This window comes from Opisthorchis viverrini (genome assembly GCF_000715545.1).
Source record: "Opisthorchis viverrini unplaced genomic scaffold opera_v5_80, whole genome shotgun sequence".
Lineage (NCBI taxonomy): Eukaryota > Metazoa > Platyhelminthes > Trematoda > Opisthorchiida > Opisthorchiidae > Opisthorchis > Opisthorchis viverrini.
In genome coordinates, this window is record NW_008751735.1 from 1,011,267 (window position 1) to 1,038,237 (window position 26,971).

Consider the following 26,971-nt stretch of genomic DNA (forward strand, 5'->3'; position numbering starts at 1 on the left):
GTCACTGCCGTCTTCCTGGATGGGGACTTCGAGATGGGCCACATCAATGGCTGAAGACATTGTCAGATATGGCCCAGTCGCGCCCTCAGTGGCGCTCGTGAATCCAAGCTATTGCCTTCAATGCATAGCTCCTTTTCCAACCCCCAACTTGACAGCCTACTGACAGTGCTGGATTTATTCACCAACTTACCAGCTCGCGCCTGCAATGCGCAGCTACCTACCCCCCTCCTCAAATCATCCGGTGAACGAAACTGCGGCAGCTGCAACCACCGTACGACGAGTACGCGGTTATTACAGCTGACAATGATGATGTAACTCTTGTAATGTTCAGCGAACTGAGAAATTTCCATACAACTAATGGAACTGCAGGAGAATTATTGGACTACCCGTAGTACAGCATCTTTGCAAAGTTGTTGGAAAGAAAAGCCTGGTCCCAATATACCAGCTAGCTAGCCTCACACATAAGCTTACCTCTTATTCGTCATGTAAGCTCTCCCCAACCCAGAAATGTCTGGTAAAGTCCCAGGACTCTGACTGTTCTTAAATCGAACATCTTAAAATGCTGTCTCTATGGTTGTTCCACATGGAAACGTAAACAAGCAGCTGCAAGCATCAGAAGAGACCCATTTGTTTAGTCATGTAAATACGGGCGTACATGAGGACCGAAGGCATTATATTTGGTAACCGGTTAAGTTTAACAAATTCCAAAACAGTCAGTATAAACTTGGCAATAACTAAAATGAAATCATCGTGCGGGTTGGTTGATGAAAGAAGAACATGTGATGGCGGTGGCCATGCCAAGTATCACTTTGGCTGAAGGGGCTCAAGTAGTCATTTAAATCATTCTAATTGCAATCTCGAGTGGATACCATACTCCTGAAAGCAATATTAGACTTGGGACCGTTTCAATGTCTAATGGAAATTCAGGCTCTGAAAATTAAGTGACAATTAACTGACGTCCAAAGAATACGTGACTTTATAACGTATATGGACACTGGTCATGCACAACAGCCACGTCCAAACCGCTAAATTCCAATATTGTCGCAACTCTCAATTCTCTCCTGTCGGAAATACACCCAGCTCTGATTTTTCATTAAATGTGCACTACTAACAATGCCATCAGTAGCAAAAGCCATTAAAAAGTACACCGGTTCTCACTGTCGATTGCTGGTCCGGACCCATATAACCGGCAGCATTTTCAACCGAGGCGGAATGCTTAATCACATACAGTACGGGGAGTCCTTCAGTGCGACTGGCCTGGAAAATGCTCTCCGAATAACTAGGTTTCGTACGATACACAAACACGAGCAGTTAGGTGACAAAGCATCGAGATGACTGAGTGCTATGGAACTGGGGATAACACGTGCTATGCTTAAATCTCACAGGCGATGCTCTAAAATTCTACCCATGGCCAATCCAATTTTGACAGATATCTGACGAAAGGTGACACATTCCATCGTAAATTACAAAGTGTTTATTGGAAACGCAGTTCAATGAGAAAAATCATGTCCGTTGCTTGCGCGGCAAATCCGACAGGGTCACCTCTATCATTTATTCTTCCTTTCAGCTGACGGAACTTCTCAGTCTTTTGTGACTTTACACTTTTCGATAACACATTTCTCATGAGCCGAAAAAAGCATTTTCTCTGCCAGCTTCAAGAAGAACAAAATCGGAAGTGGGTAGGTGAAGAATTTTATCACTTATACTTGTGAAGACTACTTCAGATGATGGCACAGCTTTCCAGCTCGGTCACCAAATCTCCTATTCACGATGGTCCGTTTCAACTGAGTATGCTACACCGAGCCGATTCGGATAATGTACTGTGATGGCTCTAATGTCGTAGAAAGTGAGACATAGGGACAACACATTCATTTGAAACGGACCACCATAGACGAGAGACTCATTTGGGTCCCAGGCAAGTATCCCGTCAAAACCTTGTTGGTATGCAAATGAGTGTTTCGAAGATTGTTGCAGTTATCCGTAATCAAACAACTTTATTTGTCTGCGTGGCTATTACAATTAGGCTGTGTATGGAATCATAGGCTCCGGAACGTGTCAAGTAGGACCTTTCTTTGTGAGTATCACATTGTCTTCTGAAATTCGAACATCAATCGCCCAGCGTAAACTACAAGTTCGGTCAGTGCATACATACAACCAACGTGGAAAACAAATGAGCTTTGGTTTGAACCTTGCTTGATGAACAGGAGCAACTTGTGTTATTCTCTGTACAGATTCGTTCTTCTCCAGGAGGGGTTCGCTGTAAAGATCTCCATGTCAAAAGCAGTAGTCTCATTATTGTTTTCCTGAGACTTTTACGACTCAAAAACCTCCTGAAGTCTGAAACAAACTACATCTTATTGTTGTATCCGAAGCAAGCTGTCATATGGGCTTTCAGTGGCTTCATAAATAAGATACCCAGGATTAAATAGCCTGTTTCTGTTTTTGGACATGCGGATGGAAAGCTTGATGTTGGATTTTTCGCTGAAGCATGATGTAAGATGTTCTGAGTGGATTATCGCCTCTAGCCCAGAATGTTTGACAGAAAACACGGTCACTTATAGACAAAGGCTCATGTGTTATAATGCAAATGCAATCGGGGAAATCCGTCAGTTGCAACAGACGAAGGAAGCTGCAAGTATTTTATTTGCATACAAGAAGCTACAGTTGAGGCTTTTTATAGGCGGAATGTGAGTGGACACAGAGAGCTCGCTGAGATTGCGCTGTACTGATGCCTCCACGATTGTTGGCGAAACTTTTGAACGCAAACTGCCAAGTCACCTTGTTTACAACATATAAAGGGAACCCGAGCTACAAATTCTCCGATGTAATGTCAAGAACCACTCCCATCTAAAATGAGCACTCTTGACTAGTCCCTCTGACACCCACTTCTGACCGTAACAGAATGAGTCTCCATAATCCTGATGGAAGGGAGACCGCCTTCAAATACGGAGCACCAGCACGAACAACGTCCTTGCAAGCCATCAGACAAGAAAAGTGAACATCCTGAAGCTTCTCGTTGAATTTCCTGGTACACTGCTCACATAATAAGTAATAATCAACAAACACTGTGAAGCGGTTCAATAAATTCCACATCACTTTCTATCCGATGCAGGCCAGCTGCTTGACACCTGATATGTGGTACTCGCATATCTCATCAGTAGTGTGCACTGTTCGACACAGGGCAGATGGATACTTACTTGAGCATTTACCTTTTTACCTATTTTACGATGAAGAATAAGCTCAACTCTCATGCTGACAAATAAGAACTAATGGATACTTGTAGATAAAAAACACGCTAGAGCTAGATCCTTTTACTGCGACCGTTTTTGACCGTTCAGTAAGATCCAACGGTATCGGCATGACCAACTCTACTCGAATTTTGCGTTTAGGTAGGATACAGTCATAAGTATGCGATGCAAAATCCGTTCCACAATCAAAGTAGTGCACCTGTTACGGCTTAAAATAGTTTAATTCAAAGCAAAAAGCCAAGAAACAGAAATATGATGAAGCCGCTGACAAAAATAGCAAACAATCCCTTAGAGAATAGTCTCGACTGGTGTGGTTAACGTTCACTAACCGTCAACTTTTTGTGGCTTCGTTCAGTGTGCGAACTGTGGTGGATTTACACAAAAGCACAATGTAAGGCACTTGAGAGAGTTTCCGGTTTTCGTTACCGTCACGTGATGTGAACGCCGCCGGATGCACGTGACCTTCCGCATGCCGAATTGCGCTCAGTTTCCGTTGCTCCGCCAGCGTGACTGGTTTGTGGAAAAAGAACCAACTAAAATGAAGCAGGGCTAAAGATACAGGTGTTCGCTGGGTTCTGGCCTTCCTATAAAGTACAGTGTTTCGATTCTCCTGGTTTTGATAGGTCTTCGAAGTGGCGGTCAACTCACATGTTGAAACCACCTTTGATGAGTACTGAGTTGATGCGTTCTTTTAAAATTGTATTGGATAAGAATGTCTTAATTACTTTGCGTTAGGTACTCGGTCTAAACCATTGCGAGCCATAAAGATATAATAATTTCACTCTGTTCAGTTGATCAGTTGGGTAGTATGATTTACCCAGACGACACTATTCATGTGCAAGCAAGTCGCTTAACCAAGGCAGTACCAACAGTACTTGCTATGGTGAGTTTTGGTTCAGCGTTACCCCATAGGGAAATTCTTCTCTAAGGGATCCAGTCCATTGTAAACTATACTTTTGTGAATAAGCTATGGCCATGAAGATACACAGATGGTGCTCAGATGTACCACTAAGTGGCTTCTTGGGTAGCTCACCTATGAGGCACCTTTCAGACAAGCGGGCGAACAGTGGTTCGTAGCTCTCTGTTCATGTAGACGGGCTCACCGCTTCAATTTGATTCCACAACAGTTTAGTCACCCAACAAAGAGGACGCAGAGTAAAAGCCATTCTTTTGACAATCGTGTCATATAAGGCCAATATTGTGCTGAATTATGCTAACAGGCTCATGCAGCAAGGATCGGTGCAGTGTACAGTGAGCAAAGAAGTGGGCGTGGATGGGTACATAGTGGGTCAGAAGTTTTCGGCCTCCGTGAAGACTGAAAAAGAGTGTATAAAGATGTGTTATAGAATGGTTGAGAAGTGGGATTTAGCTGCTAATTTCAACGACTAGAGTCAATGAATGTCATTTGCCACTTCATGACAGTTGTTCCTAGAACAGGGTATTTTGAACATCAGGAGGCAATGGAGCTTCGAATCAAAGCCACCAGCTACTAGGAGGACTAAAAATATCGCTCGCATATTTACTCCAAACGCGCTAGCGTCTAGGGGCGTTGTGTTGACCGATCCACACGGACCGATCACATGTGCACACGTGCTCTGGCAGTACAATAATAGTCCAGGCTAGCTTGCCTGCCTATTGGTCCTCTTCAGCATTTCATTCCTTCTTTTTTGGCCTGCGAACTGACTGTTCTTAGCACGTGACTGGAAAGCCAAGAACAAACTGTTGTCTTTTTGCTGGAATTATTATACGCAAACAGGTACATCATTGTGGCTGCTACAGTGACGAGGCTCCAGTCATACCAGGAAGACCATCGGAGAGCAGTGCAACGAAAACATTCAGGAGCTTTTATTACGAAAAGCCATGTGACTGGCTTAAAATCGTAAGGCCTGTTTTTGCAGCATATTAACACCAGTAAGATCTCTTTGCCAGCTTTCAGGGATGGCTGTGCATACTGCTGATAAAAGATGTGAGTAATATCTCTGTTAATCTTTGTCTTCTGTTAGGCTTCTTCCGGGTTGGAAACTATTGATTTATTCAATCGTGTACATTAGGCTATGTCAGTTGACGTCTGGAAAATGTGGGGATGCGTCGATGGACACCGACTTGCTGATACTTTATTCACGTGAGTCTTTTGTTTCTGTATCCGGGTTGTCGTATCCACCTTGTTCATGCTGCGAATCTCCCAGGTGTTTGGCACAAATACCCTAGAATTTGTTATTTTGACGGTGTGGCTTCTTCGAAGAAAAGACAGTTAAGAGTAGGTTGGCCCCAAAAACAGTAAGCGCTACTCGGCAAAAGGCTGGCCATACCCACTAGCCCATAGTACAGTACGGCGAAAATCCCGTCAGATAAATAGAGTTTGGCTCTATTCAAATAGCACCTGCTGTAAAACGTGGTATTACAACCTAAACTTTATGTCGTACTATCTGCGCCTTCCGGCTCAGCAGCTTTCCATGGCCCCTTAAATCAAGCCGTGAGATCAATTGCTCAGGGGACCAAAAAGCTCCGGTTACCACTTGCACTAGTCGACTCTTTCTACGATTTGGTATGTGGGGATTCTATTGAAAAAGTGTAGAGGAGATGTGTCTGAAAAGCAAAATGCACTTTTACCGAAAGAACTGGAATGCCATAAGATAGGTCTTGCTGCACTGAGAAAAAATAGGGATGGTTGATCGAGTCAAGCTAATCAGGACTGTTTCTGATCACAGTCTTCACCGCATTGGAAAACACAACACTTGATAATGGCGTTGAAGTCCCAGTCGCGTCCCACATGAAGCAACTTACAATGGATAGGTCAAACGGCATCAATCAGATTATGTTCATCCACATCAGGATGTCCATTGCTAGGTCCGGCGCGTTCCAAACCCCCTTGCCTCCAGAACACTATGGTTGGGCGAGGAAAAGAATTTCTAATACAAACTATCATCTTGAGCGGTTCCTTCAACTGATGGCTATTTCTGTTGTCTGCTTTCAATGCCCGGATTGCCAAGGGCGTGAAATCTAGTTATGGATACTGACATCGGGTGGAATCGGACCGATGAACAACTACAGTTAACTGCATTAGGACTTCCACTAATAACTACATAGTTCAATGAGACGTGGGCACCGCCTGCCACGTGGACTCATCCAAACAGTGAGCGCGGGAACTTATTCGGCTCCGTCATCATAAAGCAGGTAGATCACAAATGTCTGGTATGCAGCTCAAGGTAACGTGGATCACGCTTGGATGTATTCCAAAGTGTGCGTTATCCCTGAGAACTGCCCTGTTGAGAGGGTGCCCGGACAAATAAGAACGGAAAAAGGAACTGCACAAAACACTTTCGAAACTCTAGCGTAAATTCAGCCTTACCATCAGGTGCCAAGTATGCCCGAAAGCACATCCAATCAACTTTCATTGACTAGAGCAGGAACACAGACGAGACTCGCTTGGTGAGAAGAGTTCACCAATATCCACCTTGCTTCAATAGATGAGTTTGCTATTTGTCAAGACAGCTCAAAATTCGACTGACACAGTGGACAAAAATCAAACTAAAAGTCATAGACCCAAAACATCCAAGCATTTGCGAGAAGCAAAAGATGGTATACCAAACAAACCAAGGAGACACATTCGTTTGCTGATCAACGCAATTATTCCGAAACGTTTGTTAATCGTTGTGCAGAGGCGATTTTGGGTCGAAATTTCAAGAACCTTGGAAAATCTTAGTCAACTTTTGAAAACCTGAAAACACCACTTTCCAACAATATTTAAATGCCACAAGATGCGCAGCTGAACCAAATGGTTCACTTATTCGTAGATAAAATGAAAACTTATTTCGTTGACCTGCTTCCTGCATTGGTGGGCTACAAAATCATAGAGCACGTAAGAGGACAGCTTGCTCACAGACATACTCAAGGCCCGAGGACCGACATCACGGTACAAATTTTGTACCTACTGTGCACCAGATGAGACATGGAACACATTCCGCAGGACGTCATAAGTGAAGCAGTAAACATTTTGTTTATAATGAAGGGAAGCCCATAGAAGACGGACACCTATGGAAGAATCGGGTTGTTGAAAAATGCAAGCAATGTGTGACCTGTTAATGTCCAACCTGAACGTTGGCCATCTCCTAAACCAGCACAAGTGGGATTGGGTTGGATAACTAAACCGAGGAATGTAATCGCAAATAGAGGATAACTTAATCGCAGAAGAGAGACTGCATGCGAACAAAGTGGGTATTACGTGTCCGTAGTTATCCGGTGTTCGCTTCATACGGTCTACTCGGCCTGTCGATTGAACTAATATGTTCAAACTTATACAAACAAATCCGTAAGTTGTCACTTGCATTAGAATCGCTGACAATCTCAAGCAAGTTTCCATTCTGCAGGTGAAGCCAGTCTATGCGGAAAATCCAAGGAACACAGTACAACTGTTCCATCCTCATTGACGATTACGAACAGTGTGCGCCGGGTCGTGGACGAACGGTTCAGTTTTCAGATACCATTTGTGGGTTTGAATCGCTCTGACCATTGTGAAGATTATCACCACTGACGATACACAATTTAGGTTGAAACAGTTTCACATTGCTTCTAGGTTTTTCAGCATAGACTATTCCGATTAGAATGAAGAAACCTCCGTTAAAACAAGGTAGTTTTTCGTCAAACTTTGAGTATGTTGTGATATGAAGTAGTCAATCAAATACAAGGCACATCAGTACCATGCTGTAGCGTGGTCTCTCACAAACTGCCCTGAGATACTGGCTTGTTTTAGTATTTTTAATGTTGATAATGGTGCGTAGGTGAATCACGGTCGTGTGTTGTCCGAAGACTCATAAGCATTTTGTGAGTATAACTGGGCGGGGGTTAAGTGGAAACGCAAGCAATCTCTTCCTTTCCACATATACTTAAAAAAAACAATGAATGAATCCACCCGTCCAGTTCACATCGATTGAATTTGAATTTCTGATTTGATTGGTTTTACCGGCAAAAATACTTACTTTTTCTGAAATTACGCCAGTTGTGTTTTGGCGAACATGTGCAAGAACACGTACTGAACCTATGGGTGGAAGGAATTGGAACGTTCGTAATTAAGAATGACTTGGATGAAGCTGAAACATCAACGTGCACTATTCAAATATTTACTTGATGGTGTGAGGCGAGACCTGTCAACTGACACAATTTTCGTTGTTCAGTTGTTTCGAAGGTCTAAAGTTTTAGTGGCGGAGCTCCAACGATACGGAGTTCTTGTGTCAGTAGGTTAACTAGGCAATTACACCGTATAGAGGTGAATTATGTATATATATATATCGTTGGAGAGTTATTGATATTCTACCAAAGGTAACGTAGACGTTGAATTCATACCTATATGTGCCTAATACTTGTGGATACGTACATTCATACACATATACACACAGTGCATACATGTGGATAAAAGAGGTGTGAGTTGTGTCAAGCACATGGCCTCAGGCAGTCAAAGAAGGCTGTGATTCTATTCGAGGTCCAAACTAAACCCCAGCAAACAGTTTCAGGGAGGGCGATGTGTGCATGCTCAGAAACAGTACTTTGTTATAGTAGCCTACTATAGTGTCTACTCTGAAGCTGAGACACTGACAACTGCCAACGCAACGGCCAATCAGATGCGCTTAAATTTCTTTAGGTACGGTATCCACAACTAAACCGCAGCTAACAAATGAGGTATTTCAAAAATTCAGCAGAAAGTAGGGATGTTTGAGTATCACATTGGTAGGCTGTTATTGTAGAATGATGAGAAACAGGCAACGGTTAAAATAGCCAAGTGTATCATGACTCCGGCTCGCGAATCAGGACAAGACCTATATCTCAAACTATTGGAACGGTACAGAAATACATATATGCATACACTGAACACATTCCATCCGAACTTGTATGGCACTACTCACTATGACGGAAGCTGTTCATCCTAAACCGCTGAATAATATGTACGTTACAGAGCTGAGGAGTTCAGATCTGACGAGGTATTAAGATCAATGCCCAGAAGGAGGTGAAGTACGGGCATAAAACGCCACTGAAAACTAACTTGGGGAGGGCAGTAGAGATAAGATCACAGGGCGAGTACCTCACATACGATATGGGAGCTGAAGTTGCGACCAAGTGGAGGAACAAGATTTCCACGAGGGAGGTGAGAGCAAACTCATGGTGGGATGCAACATTCATCGGGAGTGATAGTATAACTGTGATAGTATAACTGTCCGAATCTGGTTCAAAATCTGCTGAACAGTCATCTCAAGTCACAGCGTACAGTTGAAGGTCAAAGCAAACTAAGGTCATACAGTCAGAATGCTCCATTTGTTGTAGTTAGCAATGCAGATAAACACTTGAGGCACTCAAAATACTGGTGGCCTGATGCAAGCTGCTGGCCGAACTAAAGGCAACAAGGTTAATTCGGAACGGCATCCGGGCAGGTCCTATGTACCTGGTTAAAAACGTAATATTACGCACGGGCACACTTTGTACACTAATGAAACACCTCCTACCTCCTACATACTAAATCAGCGAATATGGCTAAGTCCAACGATGGTTGATGGAGACCGAAAATCTATTGGGTAAGGCTTGGAACGAATACCTTCTTCTGAGTGTTCAGAAGATCTCAACAGCTTTCTGAGAATCCATTGCAGACCTATCGCGGATCGAGATGAAGTGAACAAAACTCATTCTTTGTGTTTGTCACTAGCGGTTGAAGTTTACGAAAGTCTACTGAAATGTGAGGTGGAATTCGAACTCTCATTTGCACACGAATTCGAGGAGAGTTAGCTGAATTTAGCTGAATCCCGGTTTACGACTATCCTTGAAGCTAGTCATGGGCTGTCGAAAAGTTCTTAGAAAACATATGAGTAGTGTGTTACTTTTAGACAGCAATAATTGCTGGTTTGTCCGCTCTGCTTGACCGTATTCACAAACCTCGTATAGACAGCAATAATTGCTAGTTTGTCCGCTCTGCTTGACCGTATTCACAAAACCTCGTATTTTTTGCCGAATTTTGTCAGTTCGCCCCATCAATGGTTGCGGCGTCAAAGTATGCACACGCTGCAAAGTGCATACTCAACTGCCGACAAAATATTTCGGGATATTAACTCCTAGGAAAGCTTACGAGAAACAACTGAAACGCGATAGATTTGCCACACACGAATGACTTACATTCTTTTGCACCATATTCATTCGCATGCCACGCAACTCCGTAACAATACTGGCGAGGTCAATGGATTCGGCACTTTCTTCTAAGTGATCCATCAGAGTGTCGGCGGCAATAAATGCACCCGTACGTCCGGCACCATTACTAAAACACATGGATTGAAAACATGATGGGGGAGTGACGTGTTCATGTACAAACGGACACCAAAACAAAACACTCCTCAGAAAAGCTGGTTCATCCTTCTCCAAACCGGATAGCACTCCACGTTTGAGCAATTGGAGTTTTATCAGAAAAATGATCTACTGCGCTCCCAGCACATATTGGATGCAACTGAACAACGTTTTAAAACAGCACGTATGAGGTCTCATAAAGAGACTTAAATCCGATTCGATAAACGTCTATTTGGCACGGTCCTTTTAGCTGAAGACGAGCAGCCCCTTTTCCACGGGTGAGTGTTTTTCTAGAATGACTAATTAGATGTTTCTATCCACCCATGTTTGGTGAACTAGTAAATGGAGTCACTGGGAGCAGTCAGTATCAAAGCACATCAGTTTATTCCACATGTGCACACGGATGGATGTCTTGGACGGTGTCGAACGATCGCACTTCTTCCAACAGTACTTCGGTTCTTAAGCAGTGATCCATAGAAAGGCTAAGTGGTGTCACTTGACCTCAGAATGCAAAGGGACTGGAGTATCTTTAGATGATAACAGTTTCTTCAATCGGCCTTTAATTAGAGGACCGTCATTGAAGAGACCTCTACTTTAGACTAAATCCGTTAGAAACTAGTCGGAAAATCTGTCTGTTGTTTTTAGTGCATAGTGGATAGCGAAATTATAAAAAATTAAAATTCTCGAGATATCTTCTAAGCAGACAAGTATATATTACAGGGTATTCACAGACTGTACAATGAAAAGGTTCGAGGGCAGTCGAATACAGAAGGAAGATAACTAATGGACGTTTGAATCAGAAATTGTTACCTAAAAAACCTTACAAACCGCACATTACACGAGAGACGGTTTTTTGGCATATCGTTTCGTTCATGCCACTTACTCAAATCTAGCATTTCAAATGAACTGAAAAGCATTTCGGTTAGCAGTGCAGTTTTATCTTGCAAAACTGTGTGACACGGATTTTTTTAACGGATTGAGGGATAAATTAACCATAGAATTTTCCCACAACTTAGCGGCCTAGGTCGGCGAACAATTAGTATGTCAGTCTGTTTGGTATAACCTAACTCAAAACGAAAGAATCGTTTCTCCAATCGAACGTTTTCAGGTCCAAATAAATTTCCAGCATATGGGACGATGTTGTATTGCGTGTGATAAAGATTCAATGAGAAAAAAGTCGGAAGCATTGTTGGCACACTGCAAGTGGTTCTCACAAGTTCTTCTCAAAGTTATCTTCTGCCCGACATCGTGCTGTGGTTGGCAGTAAATTTAAGTACTATTTTCTGCAAAATGAATTGCGTAATTGCCTTTTTGGCCAACGATTCACACTGATACTGCAGTCTACTGGTATTCAGACGAAGCAGTATAAAAACTGTTGTATCATGGAGTTCTCGCAAGATACAGATTTTTACAACGATGGGCCAGACCGGGACTGTGTCTGAAAGGTATTTCGGTGTGAAAAACTCAGTGTCTTGTGACGCACGGACTAACCTACTGGTTTAAACAATCAGGAAACAAATTGAACTCACCTCGTTCTAAAAAGTTGGCGAACTGCACTTGTTGGCCAGTATTACCAAAAAAACCTCATGTGTAGTTGAAAAACTTCATGGACTGTCTGGCCACTCCAGCTTTAAGGTGATATTTCTCCAAACTCATATTCAACTCAGTAGGTGATCACAGTAAAATTTGTCGATCGTCTGACGCAAACATCAAAGCCTGCAACTGGATTCACTTCACCATTGCACTATGATAGCACTTGTTTCCGTCCACTATACAGCGTCTAGTAACACATAGGGTCACGTGAGTAGTACCGCCAAATCGATTTTGTAAGACAAATTACACTTATGGAAAGCATGACGTGTAGCTACTTCCGATTTAAAACCCTTGCCATTGACCTTCACGAGATGTCGTAAATCCAACAGTTGTTGAGCCTCCGCTTCAACACAGTGCTTCTATTAAACATTCTTAGCTGAGATGACTTTTTTAAAAAGACGAAGTTTCGGCCGATGGTTCCTTAGAGTTTGAAGAATGCCTTTATCCTTATTCCAACCCGAGCTCGCACCTAGGCCTCGAGGGAAAATGAGTAGAAACAGGAAATGCTTTGCAGAACGCATCAAACCGCTGCCAGGGCTGACACCCATGTTATATTCTATTACGTCGTCTGGCGTTATAACTTTCGTCATTCATTGGTTAGCGCTAAGCAGAGATTTAGTTTTCTATAGCTTTCTCCAAAAAACTGGTCTTTGTTTAGTTCCCTTCATGTCATTCCGTGTTAAACGGATACATGATAGGTGATTGGACTTTGCATTCTGTCAAACCAACGCCACGTCAACAACTCTGAGCACGACTGAACTCTGTTTACGCACACAGCGTGTTAAACGGATACATGATAGGTGATTGAACTTTGCATTCTGTCAAACCAAAGCCACGTCAACAACTCTGAGCCCGACTGAACTCTGTTTACGCACAGATTGGTGACTCTTCTTTGACTTTTCTTTAGCTGCCAAAAGACACCAGAAGTACTTATCCACCATCAACTTGCCCACAACGATTTAAGTCTAAAACATCTCGTGTGTAATTCTGATTCCACTGTTTCGGTAACATGGTTTGTGTTCCGAGGCAAACTATATGTTCAAAAGCGATTCACTGGTCTCTCATTTGGACTGTGGAGTAAATATGACACGCAGACTATGTGTTACCTGCAGTGAACAAGTGTTGGAGCATCCTGGTCAGTTTCGGAATACTTAAATCTTCGATAGGCGGTCAGCATCCCACTAAATTCTTGTATATTGGGCAGTCCATGTTCTGGCCAGTTGAGTAGCTGGAACTGAGTAACCTCTAGCGGGTCTTCACTCTCGTCCAACTACGTAGGATGATAAAAGAAAGAATCCGGCTTATAGTCATATAAATTTGTGACGAAGATAACAGCTCATAAATAGTTTGAGTGATAGGTAGCCTGACTGATAAGTAGATAGATATATAAATGGATGTGCAGCTGGAAACGACAGTAAAAACAGAACTGGAAGCTTTGTCAGCTTAAAGAAAATACTTCCTCCTTTAGCAAGCTACACTCAGTTGCATGCCAATTTGGCTTCGACCGGAGGCATACTTGGAACATAATAAGCGAGAGATATAGCTGGGAGTCTCCCGTCAAAAACAAATTCGTATGCAAAGGTATGTATTCGCTAATTTCGTGCAATTTGGATTCCATCATGTCATAAGGCCGACGTAAACTCGGGGACTGTGCTCACCTGATAAGGCATGAGGAGGGCGAAACCGGTCATGTGGTGTCAAAGAGTTTTAAGCAACGCTATGATAGTGTATTACATCTATACTTACTTCTGTGTTCACTGGAGAGTAGGGCAACCGCAAGTTAAAAGTGTGGTCCCAATAAATGTTGTATTTTGAATCAACATATGAATAACCATGTCACCTGTTCCACTTTTACTATACCAGGATTGTGTTAGCAAGCTTGCTAAAGTTCATTAGCCATGTCAAGTGATTGCAATAGAGAAGAAACCTACATGGAGCTGAAAAAAGGGTCAAATAAGTCAGCAAAAAAGGACTTCCATTCACCTTGAAGGACAAGGTAAAAAGGTCAACTTTTCACTTTAGGGAAGCACACGGCATTATGAACTAGAAAATTACCTTGAAGAGAACTACCTGCATTCAATTACTCCTGGTCAAGAGAAACACACATCGAATGCCACGATTTTGCTTGCATCCACTTTCTTGCAATCATTCAAAAGATGTCTATCAAGAGGTATCAAGGTTGTATCGAGCTCGCGGAAGGTTCCGGTGCGTTCAAGTAATCTTGTAGATTTCTTGCCCTGTAGACTTCACGAAAAGCCGAGCCGAATGTGTTGACCTAAGTGTGTTCAGCACGCCTTCTAAGGGAGGCTCAACGGGAGAGTATGTACACAACATTGCCACTATGTGCGCACAGTTTTGATCCTGAGTTAATATCATCCAAAATTAACAATTGATTTAAACACCTGAAAAACTGTAGCATTACACTGCTCATGCTCTTCAAGTTCAGGGAACTTAGTTTTTCCTACTAGTGAATAATTCTCTCGGATTGCCGGATCACCGGATAATCAGCGAATTTTCGACAATACAGCTTATGACCACGCGCTTCTACACGCTTGTTTACACCACATACAACATGTGTGCATGCCGTCTGCCACACAGCAAAGGCAAGCGTCAAGAGGTTTGACGTTTTGGCGGCAAGTTATTCGCCGAAAGTTGCGGTGAACAGTCCTCAGGTCTGGATGGCTTCTGTGAGGCCAGATAGTAATGACCATGGGACTAATGTTACCACTAGGTATGCGAAACCCTTGTTCCCGGTCAATGCAGTTTTACTCAAACAGAATTGTGACACATAACTGCTCGTTGGACCCCATAAATTTTTTATTTAAGCATTTGGTTTTGCAAAGTGCCACTCATTATTCACTAGGCTTCTTTTGATCGGCGATCTCCACTGAAAAGCATGTTTTTTGCGGCATTGCTTCCTATTCTGGTGAAGTATGTATGTAAATGTCCTTGCCATCGTTGGCGAATCTTCAATTGTCTACGGCGTAGATCCGTTCGATCCCGAACACACCTTTTTCACAGTCGGACTTTTAAGAATCAGCTGTCTCTGTAACAGACAATCGTCAGTTGTTATACAACCACGGAATGATCTGGTTGGAAGGCGGGAAACGATTCAAAAAGTAAGACATTTGTCGTCATTCGTTCAGAAAGGTTTCGTGATTCCGGTAAGTACCGAAATTTGGTTAATCTAGCAACATAACAGTGCTATACTCCTTGTGTAACGTGCATGAAATATTACAATATCAGTTGTAGGACTACAAAATATTGTAGTTTGGATGTACGTATATGCTGATTATGTAGGTAGACATTCTAAAGGATACGTCCATGCTAATATCAAGGTGAATATCGAATCAGAACAGAACGGACAGTTAAGTCTCCTCGGTGTCAATGTTAAAAAGAAGACTGACGGGACCATAGAACGCAAGGTGCACAGAAAGCAAACGTGGAAAGGTCAGTATATTCACTTTGACAGCTTTGTTCCGTTGAAACAGAAGTGTAACCTAATTACATGCCTGACTGAGAGAGCAATGAAGGTATGCTCCCCTGATTGCTTAAAAGAGGAACAAAAGTGCTTAGGACGCACATTCCTGCAGAACGGATATCCTGAACGGTTCGTACTCAAGACTATGGAAGCCGTTCTGTTGGGAAGAAGGCCGTTCACCATTCAAAGGTGACTGGGTTGCTGAACTAAACACCAGAGGACTTAGAAACTCTGTTGATACGACAAAGTTGGCCACTAATCTGTGTTTGAGCTTCAACTCCAGCCCCACTATCAAATTCCGCTTGAAGGACAAATTTCCAAGCTCTACCAGCTTTTGTGCGTACTCATCTGTACGCTCGTGCCGATCATCATACATTGGTCGTAAGACAAGGCATTTGTCGGACAGAATGCGAAAACACAGTCCCGTATCTCTGAGTGGTAGTGTGGAGAAACCAGGCTCAAGCGCGATTGCATCACATTTGACCGAAAGCAGTCATGTCATAGACAAGAAGCAAGCTTTCACCATCATATACCGGGTACCTCTGAACCGGTCAGGACTGGTACGATCCAGACTACTATCGATCGCAGAGGCGATTGGAATCCGACTGCTGGATCCGTGACTTTACACCGACCGCTGAACTTGAACTGGCCTACGAAACATCCGGTCCCACAAGTCTGTCTGACATTGACGTCACTTACCTGATTCCGTGACCCATTGACCTGACCCTCATCCAGCCCCCCCTCCTTTGATTTCTATTTCTCTAAAGTGTATGTAGCCCCGATCTTAACCTTTTTCACGTGATTTCTGGTACCATATAAATTTGTAATGTATTAGCCAAGAGGAACAATCACGGAAAACAAGCTTTGTTCGCTACCTTCTTCGTCCTTATGATGTTATCATCAAAACATTTCATCCTGCCTTGGATGCTAGTCCAGCATGTCTAAACTGTGCATCAACCTCATCAGCTAACCAGTTTGGGAGACCGTAGTGCTGGTGACCCTGACATTCATGATTCAATAAAGTTACTGCGAGGGGATGGGGAACATGGACAAGATAGCACTGAGAGAAGCCCTTGATTGTTGGTTCAAGGAGAGAATTCTATAGTATGAAATTATTTTAATCAAATGAGTGTTTCTATCTTCCAAAGAGGGACTGTGGTTGAGGGGTTCACACGGTGTGGGGTGACATGCACTTTGGATGGTTAGCCATGTGGGTCACCATCAAACATAGAAAGACCCTTTGTTATATTTTAATAAACATATAAATTCGGTAATCGTTAGGTTACGACACTCTTCTGACGCACACATGTTGTGCAGCTAGAGCGAAGCATGAGGTACGAATTGCTACGCGGTTCTCAAGAGCAAGCAAGAACAACTGACAGTTTACGGTCAGGCTCAAACCATGGGACGTCCGGTCGTTGTCAGGACTGGTACGATCCAGACTACTATCGATCGCAGAGGCGATTGGAATCCGACTGCTGGATCCGCAACTTTACACCCAAAAGAAACTTGTGCGACCTCTGAACTTGGACTGGCCTACGAAACATCCGGTCCCACAAGTCTGCCTGACATTGATGCCACTTACCTGATTCCGTAACCCATTGACCTGACCCTCATCCAGCCCCCTTCCTTTGATTTCTATTTCTCTAAAGTGTATGTAGCCCAGTGGTTCCAGTTAGAGTGTCACTCGTTCAAGTTTGTTTTATCAGACTCAAAAGGTAATTTCATTTAGTTTAGTGTTTCAATGTTCACTGTATGCGTAGTGACATCTGGCTAGGGACTTACCGAAGTGACTGTGAACTTCCGTAGCATATAACCGGACTCAGCAGTTTCCGCAACCAGGGTAACCGTAAGCCTGCTTGTGTCGTAGGCGTGATAGCGACATTCGTCAACAGTTGGTGGCCAATAGACTTCGAAATCTGGTAGGTTTTCTCCCAGTGACCTGGATTTTTGAGAAGACGTAAGCAACAAAAGAGCCCGTGCCTTGAAAATCAGCGATACAAATGAAAACGACTAAAGAGGAGAAGGAATGTATTTCCTTTCCGTTGTTCAGGAGAGTACTGGGATGTGACAGATAAGAACCGTATGGTTTGCATAGGTAAGAATATATTTTCTGGCAGTATTCTTCACACATATCTGTAAGCATACTACAAGACTCTGGTGAATGTCACGTCACGGTCACTAGGTATTTGAAAATAGGCTCCAAGTTTGAGTGAGCGAGTCCCGCGTTCTCTATTCACTACATTATTTTATATTACCCCTTGCCCGTGGAAGTGGTCCAACGTCTCCTGCAGTGCCGCTCTCAAGTCACCCCACCATAGGCCTCTTTTCACTTATTTTCGTACGAGTACGATTGCTGACCGGTCGGTGTCGCCAAGGCTGAGGATGTCCACAAACCAAATTCTAGGTATGATAGTCGGTGTCGCCAAGGCTGAGGATGTCCACAAACCAAATTCTGAGGTATGATATACTGTGTACGTATGAGCCCTTATGACGTGTGTTGTTTAGTTGCTGCTAAAAACACCACAGGTTTTGGCCCAGGCAGAAGTAACATGTTTTAAAGTTGAGAGTGACAGAGTAACAGCACATCACACGTTGGATTTTCAAAAAAGGTAGATGGATAAGTCCACATCCATAGCGAACGGCTGGACGCCAGTTTCGCATCCGTTAGAGCGCTGAAATCGGAACACCGGACATCTAAAACGTGTGGCTCCCGTGTCACCACTGCACTGCCTTCTTCGGGTCTGATAATTTATGAGCGCCCAGTGTACGCCAATAGGTTATTAGGCGAAACACGATCTGATTACACATCGGATACATTTTCATTTAATCTGGGCACGGCCAAATGTATGCACCGCCAAGAAACCCAAGTTTGGACAAATGTCAAGCCAACTGCTTCCGCTTTCTGTGTAGATTAAAGCGAACAGTCGTTTCGGGGCGATGACAGATGAGCATCATTCAAATGACGTTCAGTATGTTGGATAATCCTTGTACCGATACTCAAAGGCCTGTGAATAAAAGTGGAGGATTTTTTTGCGGAGAAATTCACGCTCAACGATGGTGGCAAAAACGGAATCGCATAAAACTGTTCTTGCTTAGTCATTGCTAAGCCGGGGCAAAGTTAACTAGTTAATTTTTCTATTGAGGACTTCATAGTATATATACATATATATATATATCTACGCATAGTAGGGTCGATAGTTTTCGGATCCTGAGCATAGTGGAACACTTTTCAGCTGGTGAGGTGAAAGTATGCAATTGAGGACAAAGTATACCATTGAGGAAAACTATGTATAAGGTTGCTGAAAATCCGTCGACAGCGCAATTCTGTTTTCGCCCTCTTGGGGCTAGGACAAAGTATACCATTGAGGAAAACTATGTATAAGGTTGCTGAAAATCCGTCGACAGCGCAATGCTGTTTTCGCCCTTCTTGGGGCTCATAAAGTACAAGCATTTCCCGAGGTTCTGTCGGCCATGCACTCTAGTTGTGCGGTGGCAACTTATGAGCAACTTCTGAGTAGCGTGTTGTCTCCAGAAGATATTCGACATACCTAATTTAACATTAGGCGGCCGTTGTGCTGCACATCCAGTTCAAGAATATGGTAACAAGGAGATCCATCTGCACTGAGGTGAACATTCACAGTCGAGGCTAAAGACGCGAAAACTGATTTTGGATTATAGACTCGCGGTTTTTGAGTTGATTTGTCCATGTAGTCCTGTCTTGCTTGTAGAATGTGCTAAATGGTTTAGAGTAGTTGGCGGTGAATTTGTGTGCGAAACGATGCCAGCTGAGAATTAGTTAAAGGATACTTCATTGCTTCCGGAGCCTGAAAACTTCCTGTTAGGTGGTAGAACACCAAGTTTATGCTAGATACTCTCATGTACATCCTTACTGGAAAAGTGGATGTGGTGTTTTCTTGGCACTGCAATAGAGTTACTTCTCTGTGGCAAGCTTTCAACACTCTTGTTGTTGGATCCACTTTTCTTTGAAACCTTGGTTCTCTTACAAAACTTGAATGAACGCGGTTCACTAATTTCACCAACCACTATTACTTACGGTGCAAGCATTATGATGACTGTCACATTTTCCTGATAGATAAGACGCCAGAAATCTCCGATCGTGTCAGGCAATGGGGCTTGGGTAGCAATATAGGCGGGCTGATCGTGTTCGACTGAGGATATCTGCTGACGTCGAACAAACGGTGGTATTGCCTGAATTAAACTGGCATTGATGTATCTGGTGTCCTGCGATAGAGAAACAGATAAAAATGTGGGTCAGTTCAAGGAAAAATTCAGTCATCGGGGGTTATTTGTTGCTGGTGTGGCACAAGAATTCCGAACGAGCACAGCAATAATTAATGATGAAAATAATAGCTTGAAGGCACTGTAGAAGGAGCCAAAATTAAGCGCGAAAATCGTCATCGAACTTCCCTAGTGTTGTTGGTGTTTGCTGTAGTAGCTAGTGTACAACTAGGCCGAATTTGGCATTCTGGATTCGAGTAGAATGTGAAAATGACCGAAGAAAGATGACTGGACTGGAGAAATGGGAACCCGATAAAACGCACACCAAGGATGCCAAACCGTCCGAAAATGATAGAATGAACGAGAGTGATTTCGTCCTGTAAGTGAATCCAGTCTGTGATGAAAAGCCGCGAATCACTGTAAAGTTTTTATCCTTGTTGGAGATTATCTGGACTGAGCCTGCCATACCATAGTTGAATCCTTCCGTTAGATGTCCAAAGTAATGGCCGGGTGGTTGCGGGTCCAGTTTCGTGCTCAATGATGATGAAAAAGTTTGATAGTGTTTCTCAGCTTTTTAGCGCAGATCGGCTTTACGTACGGCACAGAAAGCTCCGCTAAACACTCCGACTAGTAACAAGCTAAGTACATTTGACGAGCTCAAGATAGCCAACTAAAAGCTTGAAGGATCTGCAACGTGGATGATGGTCCTTACAGCAGTCTGAAAAAGGATTTTGCCATGATTCAAGGAGACAAATAAAAGGCATTGTGGCTTTGCAGGTTGTTTTATCCTCAGAATCTATCGAGATAATCTTTTTGATTAAAGAATCATGGTAGATTGATAAAGCGCCAGATAGTTAAGTGATCTGCCAGAAAGAAACGAGGGTTGGAGTTTCTAGCACAAAGCATCATAGTCTGTGACACTCTTTGTTGATTATGGAATGTGCTGAATATCGCTTTCACAACCCTTTCGTTTGGATAATACTGCCCTGTTTTGTTACCATCTCCCACAAACGAAGTAAGAGGTGGTCATCATCACTGCACAACTTGAACTATTCCGGTTTGTGCATTGTGACCACCTGATATGCACAAGAAAACTTGTTGTCCATACCACAACAATGAGTGGTTGACCCAATTCTGATCTGTGTGCACGTTTTGTTTCACTGTACCAAAAAGACAACGAACTCGCTGCTCCAGTTATGTTGGTCTGCCTTTCAGGAATTCCCAGTAGCGTTGGGACGCTTGAATCCCTACTGAAATGAGTAAGGTTACTAAATTCACATCTTTGTTCTATGTGTATCGAAAGATAAGCCGCTTATAAAGTCTAATGAACAATTTTATAGAAGATGATGTGCTGCAACATGAGACCATGCTGGACAGATCTGCTAAGGAAGAAGCATTCCGAATAGAAAAGCATTCAGAACTTCTTCAAAAAGTTAAGCTAATTTGCCGTGAAGACGGGTAGGGGAACGAACGTTGTTTACCAGTAGCTGTTCCACTAATGCAGCCTGCCGCTTTGCGTCATAGCAGCCCACTGACAAAGAGGTGAAACGCTTGCAAGCTAAATGTCCAACTCAGCGAACAAACAGCCAATCAGTCGATGTACTAGTACACCCAGACAATAATCGCATATTCCCTGGAGAGTATGCGCGTTTCTGTTCGGCTGTTAAGGCGTGCAATTCCTCCGAAAATCTTTGATAGTCTTTGTATATCACGCATTTCTCAAATCAATTGGGCGTTGATAACACCGTCATTGAATCAAAATAAACGGAGTACCCTGAAATCAAGCGATTTCTGTCATTGCCCCTATGACTATGTCCACATATACAAGCCAAACAAGTTTTGACGATCAATAAAAACTTAGAAAACTCTAGATCTTGCTTGGTGGTAAGATGCGGTGACATATCAGTCAAGAGTATAGTGTTGCTCAGTGTTTGTCTGAGTGAATTGCACCCAATACCCAAGATGTAACACTTTTCTCATAAACTAAATATTAACCTGAGGTTACAGCTCTAGATAACTGTAAAAACATAACGCCCTCGCAAACCCGCTCAGTTTACAGTTTTTCCTTCCAAAAAACGACTGATTTCTGATCAAAACAGTGCCTATTCTGGACGCGTTTGATAGGCAAAAACCTAAACATAGCAGTATTCTTTACGAGAAGGTTCGGTATGTATTTTACTCAAAATAGTTATGTATGGGAATGATGGGTTGGCTAGAATTTCTCTCTTGGAATGGCGGCTCTTCTGAGTAGAAAATGATCTTCCCTGTCCTCTCAGGTCAGAAGTGATTGGAGCTGAATCTTTGACCCTGAAATAAACCACTCGAGTAGATTGCTCTCCACCTAAACTGAGACGGTTCGCATTGCATGTAGCTCGAATTTTAGTTGAATGCACTTGTGATAAAAACAAGAAAGTCGGTTTAAAACAAAGATGAATTTTGACGTACCCCTTCTTCATCGACCTCGCCTTCCAGTGTAGCAATATTTTGGTCATCTGCCGAAAAGAAGTAATGGCGATAGGCAGTTGAATCATCGAAACGGATAAAAAGGAGGTACCTTAATAGCGGGTCCAGTTATTCAAAACAATCATTTGTTCAGTATGGATATTAAGCGGAAGAATTTACAACACAAGCAGACTGAATGAATTTCACATGTATCCTCATAGATTTACTGGGCTGCTAAATAGATTTTCTTGCTCTTGTGTGTACGTCTATAAATACTGAATCTTTTCTATGCGAGAGGATAACTGACGCTATACCTCTTCTTTGGGGTCATCAGATAGAGAGAACTTCTTTCTGACACCTTGGGCTCGTCAACATCTATCGCCCTCTATTACTTCATACAGGTATGGCCATCTTTGGCACTTCATCGGAATGTTTATATCGGAAGGGTGTGTATTTGGAGCCTAGGACGTTTTGGAGATACCACGAAGAGACAACACAGCATACTTTGAGAGAGGGAGAAAGATGCAGACAATGTGCAATGACTCAAAACAAACGATTAGGATGGAAGTACATTAATTTCGTGTAAAAATTCCATTAGACCGCCACTTTCTCCACCTTTTCCAGCCAGTTGACTCATTTTGCGTCACCGACATTGTAGAAGTTCGGCAGAAGCATTAGCGACGTGGGCCTATTGTATGGGTAATCGCGGTGGTCTGCATTCCCAAGAGACAGTCTGACGATATACAAGATATGCACATTCTGTTTTCATTCCAGTTAACCGCCGTCCTCGTTCCAATATGTTGCAAGAAAATTATGTAGTGTCGAACCGTTCCACTGAGAAGAGTAAAAATCATCTCAGTACAACCGTTTATCAAAACAAATGCAAACTTTCTCCCGACATCGCCATAGTTGACGCAAAAAGATTCCGGGTACGTGTGATTAAGCTAGTGGAGCTCCGGAAATCTCCACATTGAATGAAATTGCACTTTATTATATCGTTGAAGAATTGAGTGCTCAGCCAATCAATCAATCAATCAATGAATCAATCATCTCATCTGACGCCCATGCATGCTCATAGATGTCGATTTCCTGTGTGGATTTGCTTCCCATCAACTGAAGTGACTGGTCCAAAGGTGTAAACTCTGGAAAGTAATGTACGTAATATTTACACTAAGCGGCTGATTTGACGGTATCATGGACTTGCAGTTGGGGAAACAACCGATTTCCTTGTCATCCTGCACCGCTTCCTATGTAGTCATGATTCCGAGACTTTTACACCCGCATAATTAAACAAGTTGGTCTTGCTTGAGCTTAATCTAAGTGGGCATTCCAAAATACGCTTTTAGAATCATGTTCCGCGTGAGATGAAAATTAAATTCATGAACCTTCTAGAAAAAGTCAAGCCAGAAGGACGTGAGTCAGGTTTGAAGGACACCTTTTACGACCACGGGTATGTATAGAAGAATGGGTTAATAGTGAGTAACCTCTTGAAGCTAAAAGTACTATATGCAAATATAATTGTGGGAAAAATTGGTAGATACTCAGGGGAAATTTCAACCTGTAAGTGAAACAGCCCAGAAGCACTGTACTGCTGTTTTATCCTAGGTGGAAATCAGCAGCAGTGCACACCTCACGAAACTCAGAGAGTATCAGACCACCAACCTCCGATACTTGACCGCTTGGTTACGACCGGCTGATCAGCAGTGCGATTACCTCTCGCTTAGACAGAACATAGCACCACTCATTCTTCAATAACGATAAAAACTCATCGCGTGGTCAGGAGTAGACCGGCTCCTCGGGTGACGAGTTCTCAGACAGAAGTTGAGAAAATGTTTCAAGTACATCACAAAGAAGTTCCGTTGCCCAAAAGTATTCGGACATTATTTCACTAGTTAAGGATGAGAACAGTGCAGAACGTACAGAAACTCTTCAATCCTTATATCTCAATACCAAGTTCAGTCTGAATATGAAAGTCAGGTCAGACTCGCACGTCTCCATATGCGCATAACCTAGTGTGAAGATGCGCGTTAAAACACTATTTACAAAATTCGGCTAGTCTGAGCAGCACGTCTACCTTTACAGCTTTCCTATTTTTCGACAAAATCGATTTTCATATAACCTGTTTGGATGTCCGGAATAATTTAGGGTAAGTACTTTAGAAATGGATCACTAAGTGGTCAAAGCGTGAAACAGCCCTCAAAGTAACCCGATCAGAATATACTCAAAATGGTACGCTTGATACTCATTTTGAAAAGCAAAACAAATGACACTTCAAAATTTTCGCACGTACAGAAAAGTTCTCTCTTTGGCCACGCGAAAGAATTTAGTCTCTATTTTCAGCTTTGAACGGGATCTATCGACTGGATCGATAAAATGGCAATAATAACCGTTCACGTAGTCTGAGAATGCAATATGACCCTAAAGATATTTTGTAATTTATTGTCTTCACAAATTGATTGAGTACGGAACAGTCAGAGCTGAACAACGGGGCTAGAAACAGGAGATAACACTAGGACGTAATAGTTCATTGCACAGGATACATGCTGCAAAAGGCGACCCGAGATCTGCCTGGATGAGTGCAAAAACGGTAACAATGTTCGGCGCCTTCAGGTTTACTACTAAAAACCCCTGCTTGCTCAATTCAGTCATGACCCTCATGATGATCTTGATCTTCGTTGACGTACGATTTCGGTAGACTTTCAGCATGCAGAACTTCAAAATAATTGGGTTTTAAATTGGCCGTTTCAGGTTAAACATTTTAAATGGGAATTTGGAAATGAAACAATGCTAAAGCTTACACGGTAGTACATCCATTTGCCGATTTAATACAGTGTTTTTGCTCTTCGTTGCCGTGATTGTCGTTAGTCCCTTCTTCTGTTTGAGTTGGCTGGCCCGATTTCGCAATGACTTTTGGGAAGCGCAAGAGGAAAGGTAGATTAAGAGACGAGAATATCAGAAAGTAAAACCAAGTACGCAGGACAATACAAATCTGTATGTTTAAAGGTAGGTTCAGGAAAAATCGTCCCTCATTCACATGAAAAGTCATGGCTATAGATTTTTACGATTAGTTGTAGGTGATTTGCGAGGCAGGTTGTGTTCAGATTCACATCACTCTTGTCTGAACTGTCATCCTCCTGTCTTGGCGCAAAAAACCTACAGTGAGTCGAAAATTATCCATCGATCAACGGAACCAAGACAGTTACTGGGTCGTCGATGGGGTAGTCGGAGGAACCAAGTAAATTGCCCAAGCGTGAACAAGTTCGCCAGTTGTTGTGGACTTGCCATGACATGACATGTTGATTCCAACTGCACCACGATGTAGGGAAGCCCTTTGCGTATAACTAACTATACGTTGGGTCCACAACCACTTTTTTGGACTAGTGAAGAAAAAGCTCTGGGCGTGCGGGTCAGCAGCTGTTTAAAAAACTCCTTGCAATGCACCGCCGTCTACAAGAGGACCTCACAAGTCCTGTCGCTCCTAAAACGGATTTTTGGTCGTTTCACTCGACTGGCACTGCCCCGAGTAATCAATACCTACACCCGACCAACCGTGGAATACGCTATACAAGCTTGGTCACCATGGTTTCAAAAAGACATAATTCTTCTACAGCGAATATATCATCGAGCCACGAAGCTGGTAATTGGATTGCAAAATAAACCATACGAAGACAGGATTGCCAGTCTCAACCTATTTGACTTCTACTATCGGCGCATCAGGGGAGACCTAATTCTAACATATAATATACTGAAGACACCTAATCATCCGCTGGAAGACCTTTTTGTCCGACGTCGAACACGAACGGGCAGGAGGCATGACTTTTCGCTCGCGGTACCTTACTCGAGGGTGAACTGTCGACGGAACATTTTTGCGGTCCGTGTATGTTTCATTTGGACCTCCCTACCTCCCAATGTTGTACATTCGCCGAGTTTAACCATTTTCAAGAACAATTTAGATGCATATCTTATGTCCAAGCCGAATGTGGAACTGTTTAACTCCATGTGATACTCAGCAAGCATTACGCATATTTTTGCGTCCCTTTGTGTATATACGTTCACCCTATGGTCGTTGTAAAGTTAACTGCTTTTTAGATCATTAAACCTTGAATGACCTTGAATTACCAATTTCACCAGATAAGAGCTATTACTCGTTTGGTGTCACAGAGACGCAAAGCTAAGTCAGTCGAATGAAGGTTTCAAAACAATCAAGATCCACCAAAAAGATTGAACCACTGAAGAAATCCACGCAGCGCGAGACCAATTTTTTCAAACGAGAAGGAATTCGCAGTGTCATATTTAAGCACTGTTAGAAATTTCTCCGCATAATGCTTCAAATTTATGGTGGGCAAGCAAAGGTCCAAAACATATGTTCACAGTTAGTGTTTCGGTCGAAATCCTTCAAGTTTCACACACACACACACACACACCTCTCGAAATCGCATGAAATATCTTCATCCAGATAATGCTATTTGGATTACGTCTTATTTGGGCTTCAAATGGTTGTTCAAAACCTCTTGAAAAAAGGGGACAAACGATGTGAAATATCGTCTACCATCATTACTAGCTTGTGAAATTAGCAACCAAATGCAAATACTACGGACAATTATGGAGGACGGTTTGCCACTGGATTATTAATGCTAAAGCATTAAAA

General features: G+C 42.8%; 2 protein-coding genes across 2 annotated transcripts; one reads left to right on the forward strand and one right to left on the reverse strand.

Annotated features, from left to right (window-relative positions):
• Positions 1 to 10,400: 10,400 nt before the first annotated feature.
• On the reverse strand, positions 10,401 to 19,884 carry T265_13563 (hypothetical protein; the record flags this gene model as incomplete). Its single annotated transcript, XM_009169482.1, has 7 exons — positions 10,401 to 10,539; positions 13,265 to 13,428; positions 15,929 to 16,068; positions 16,173 to 16,392; positions 17,086 to 17,175; positions 17,425 to 17,581; positions 19,697 to 19,884. Coding segments are annotated over 7 exons (1,098 nt in total), but the record flags the coding sequence as incomplete, so codon positions are not given.
• Positions 19,885 to 20,165: 281 nt separating this feature from the next.
• T265_04665 (hypothetical protein) lies at positions 20,166 to 26,326 on the forward strand (the record flags this gene model as incomplete). Its single annotated transcript, XM_009169456.1, has 3 exons — positions 20,166 to 20,247; positions 23,098 to 23,252; positions 25,646 to 26,326. 3 exons carry the CDS (start codon positions 20,166 to 20,168, stop codon positions 26,324 to 26,326), a joined length of 918 nt encoding a protein of 305 aa, XP_009167720.1.
• Positions 26,327 to 26,971: the final 645 nt, after the last annotated feature.